General features: G+C 40.1%; 1 protein-coding gene across 1 annotated transcript; it reads left to right on the forward strand.

Moving 5' to 3' along the window:
- Positions 1–565: 565 nt before the first annotated feature.
- On the forward strand, positions 566–1,954 carry LOC149158684 (protein LURP-one-related 5-like). The gene is made up of 3 exons (XM_089433362.1): positions 566–941; positions 1,065–1,307; positions 1,400–1,954. Exons 1-3 carry the CDS (start codon positions 900–902, stop codon positions 1,532–1,534), a joined length of 420 nt encoding a protein of 139 aa, XP_089289488.1. The 5' UTR covers positions 566–899; the 3' UTR covers positions 1,535–1,954.
- Positions 1,955–2,343: the final 389 nt, after the last annotated feature.

Consider the following 2,343-nt stretch of genomic DNA (forward strand, 5'->3'; position numbering starts at 1 on the left):
GCTGAAATTTATTCGTGAAATAATTTTATCAATAAATTCTAATTTGGTAAATTGTGGTCTAAAAACTTCTGAAAGTATTTTAAGGAACCAAATTTTGTAAGTTAAGATGAAAAGACATGACTCAGCAGTAGAATGACAATCTGGTCTCTACCATGGGAGAGTTACTTGTTATAAAGTAAGAAATTGAAATTAAGAACCCCGTTCGTTGACGTCGATGACAAATTTCTTTACATAAACTGTGTTTGAAACGACCTTCGTTCTTATTAATTCCACTTTAACACCGACCGCCATGTAATGTTTTGTACACATACGGTCCACTAGGTGCAACTTGCCCCACCCTAGGTAGTAAGGAGGGGTGACTGATATTCTCAACCTTATTGTATTCTAAATAGAAAGTTGAATAGACGACCACCAATAAAGTTCCGACTTCGGTGGCTTTATCGCTATGGTTATTATCATTTAAATATATCACAGGAGCTAGTAATATATTTTATTTTTAGTGAACATGAGAGAGGGGCATTTCAAATGCAATGGCAATCCGAGTATAAGAAGGGATCAGCAGAGGAGAATCAGCACCCAGTTATTAGCCTTGGCGTTCACTTTAGTTGACTACGTGTTTCATACACATTATTCATTCCTTACTCTTTTTCCTTCGATTTGCTCCTTGCTGCCTCGTATTCTCAGGAAACATGAGTCCCAAGATTCATCCACACGAACCATAATTCGCCGGGCATGCTTGGATCGACGATAAGGTCTCCAAGGCGTCTGCCACAGCGCTCACAGCGTGGAAAAAGTCTCTTGTTTTCAGCTGCAATGGCTGTACTGTTTTCGACTCGAGCGGCAACCTTGTGTTCAGAGTGGACAACTATCCTTCAGATCCCAAGAACCAAGTCGTTCTCATGGACGCTGCAGGAGTGGCGATCCTCACGTTGCGGCGGAAGGTATGCAAACATATATAATATCTTTCAAATTGATTTTCGTTGCTTTCTCTTTTGAAGAACAAAACCTCTGCTATGTTTGCAACGTTTGAAAGCACACTGAATGTCTTATTGTATGTGAAGCAGAGGCTGAGTCTACAGAATGAATGGCGAGGATTCTTAGGAGAGTTCCGGGATGCCCAGAAATCATTGTTCGTCATTAGAAGAGCGCCATCTCTGCTAATAATCAGAAAGAGCTTAGCAGAAGTGTACATGTGTACTTCTTCAGCTAAGAGCAAAATGAAGAAGACGCCAGATTACCATGTTGAAGGATGTTATGCCAAGCGTTGCTTCACCATTATGAATAGCTTTAACGAGGTCGTTGCAGAGGTATGTATGTTACAATCCATATGTATGCTCAGAGTAATTCATTGGGGTGTGTTCATGCCAAGTTCTCAAAGTTTTTGGTGTTTTGCTTACAGGTGAAGCCAAAGCAGGTGAGACCAGAGATAACACTGGGAGGAGATGTGTTCAATCTGATAGTGAGTCCTGGCGACGACCAAGCTTTGGTTAAGGGATTGATTATCGCTCTCGATCAGATCATGCCGTCGGATTGAAAGCCCATCCTCTCCAAGGGCTACCAGACGAAACGGAGAAAAGGAATATGTTTTAGGGTTTCCTCCTCTCTTGGTATTCTTGGCATTCAAAATTCCAAATTCCGATGAAGAGGATTTAAAGGTACAGAATCCCACTTCGGAATATGTGAGAATTGTGGAACAGTGTGTTTCACTCGAATGTGACGCCATGTTTAGAGTAGGTTAGGTCAGTAGAGTCAGCAAACGCCTTTCGGCCAAGGATAAGGATTCTTGATATACAACGTGTCTTCATTGACAAAGCCGTAACCCTTGTTTACCAAAGTCAACGAACTTGGTGCCCCATTCCCATGTGTATGTTGTAAATTGAAGCACTTGGTGCTCCATTGCCATGTGCATATTGGTATTTGAGTATCGTACAGTAAGATGGATATATTTATTTTATGTTGGGGAAAGATGTGTATGGTCATTTTTGGTTGAGGAATTTTCTATGTAGATGGTATGTAAATTGAATTTTGTAAGGTAAAATGGATATGATTATTTTATGTTGAAAGGCATGATGGTCGGATTTTTAACTCTCTACTGTCATTTAGCCTTAAACTTCTGAAGGGTAGTTTTCAAGTGAGAAGCAACGCTAATGGAGTGTCATTGAATTGGATGCTTTCTTGTTGTGAATGTACGACTTAGATAATCTATGTTAAACACTGGTGGATACCTTTCTATCCATTCACCAGTCGACGTAATTGTAAAGGGAGTCCATTCACCAGCGAGCAAATGCGAAATAATTTATAAACACTCAAAATGTATGGAAACGACTTTTATTTCTTGATCAA

The sequence above is a fragment of the Pinus tabuliformis genome, chromosome 5_2 (assembly GCF_031772625.1).
Source record: "Pinus tabuliformis cultivar Carrire ecotype Pingquan chromosome 5_2, CPIR1, whole genome shotgun sequence".
Taxonomy (NCBI): domain Eukaryota; kingdom Viridiplantae; phylum Streptophyta; class Pinopsida; order Pinales; family Pinaceae; genus Pinus; species Pinus tabuliformis.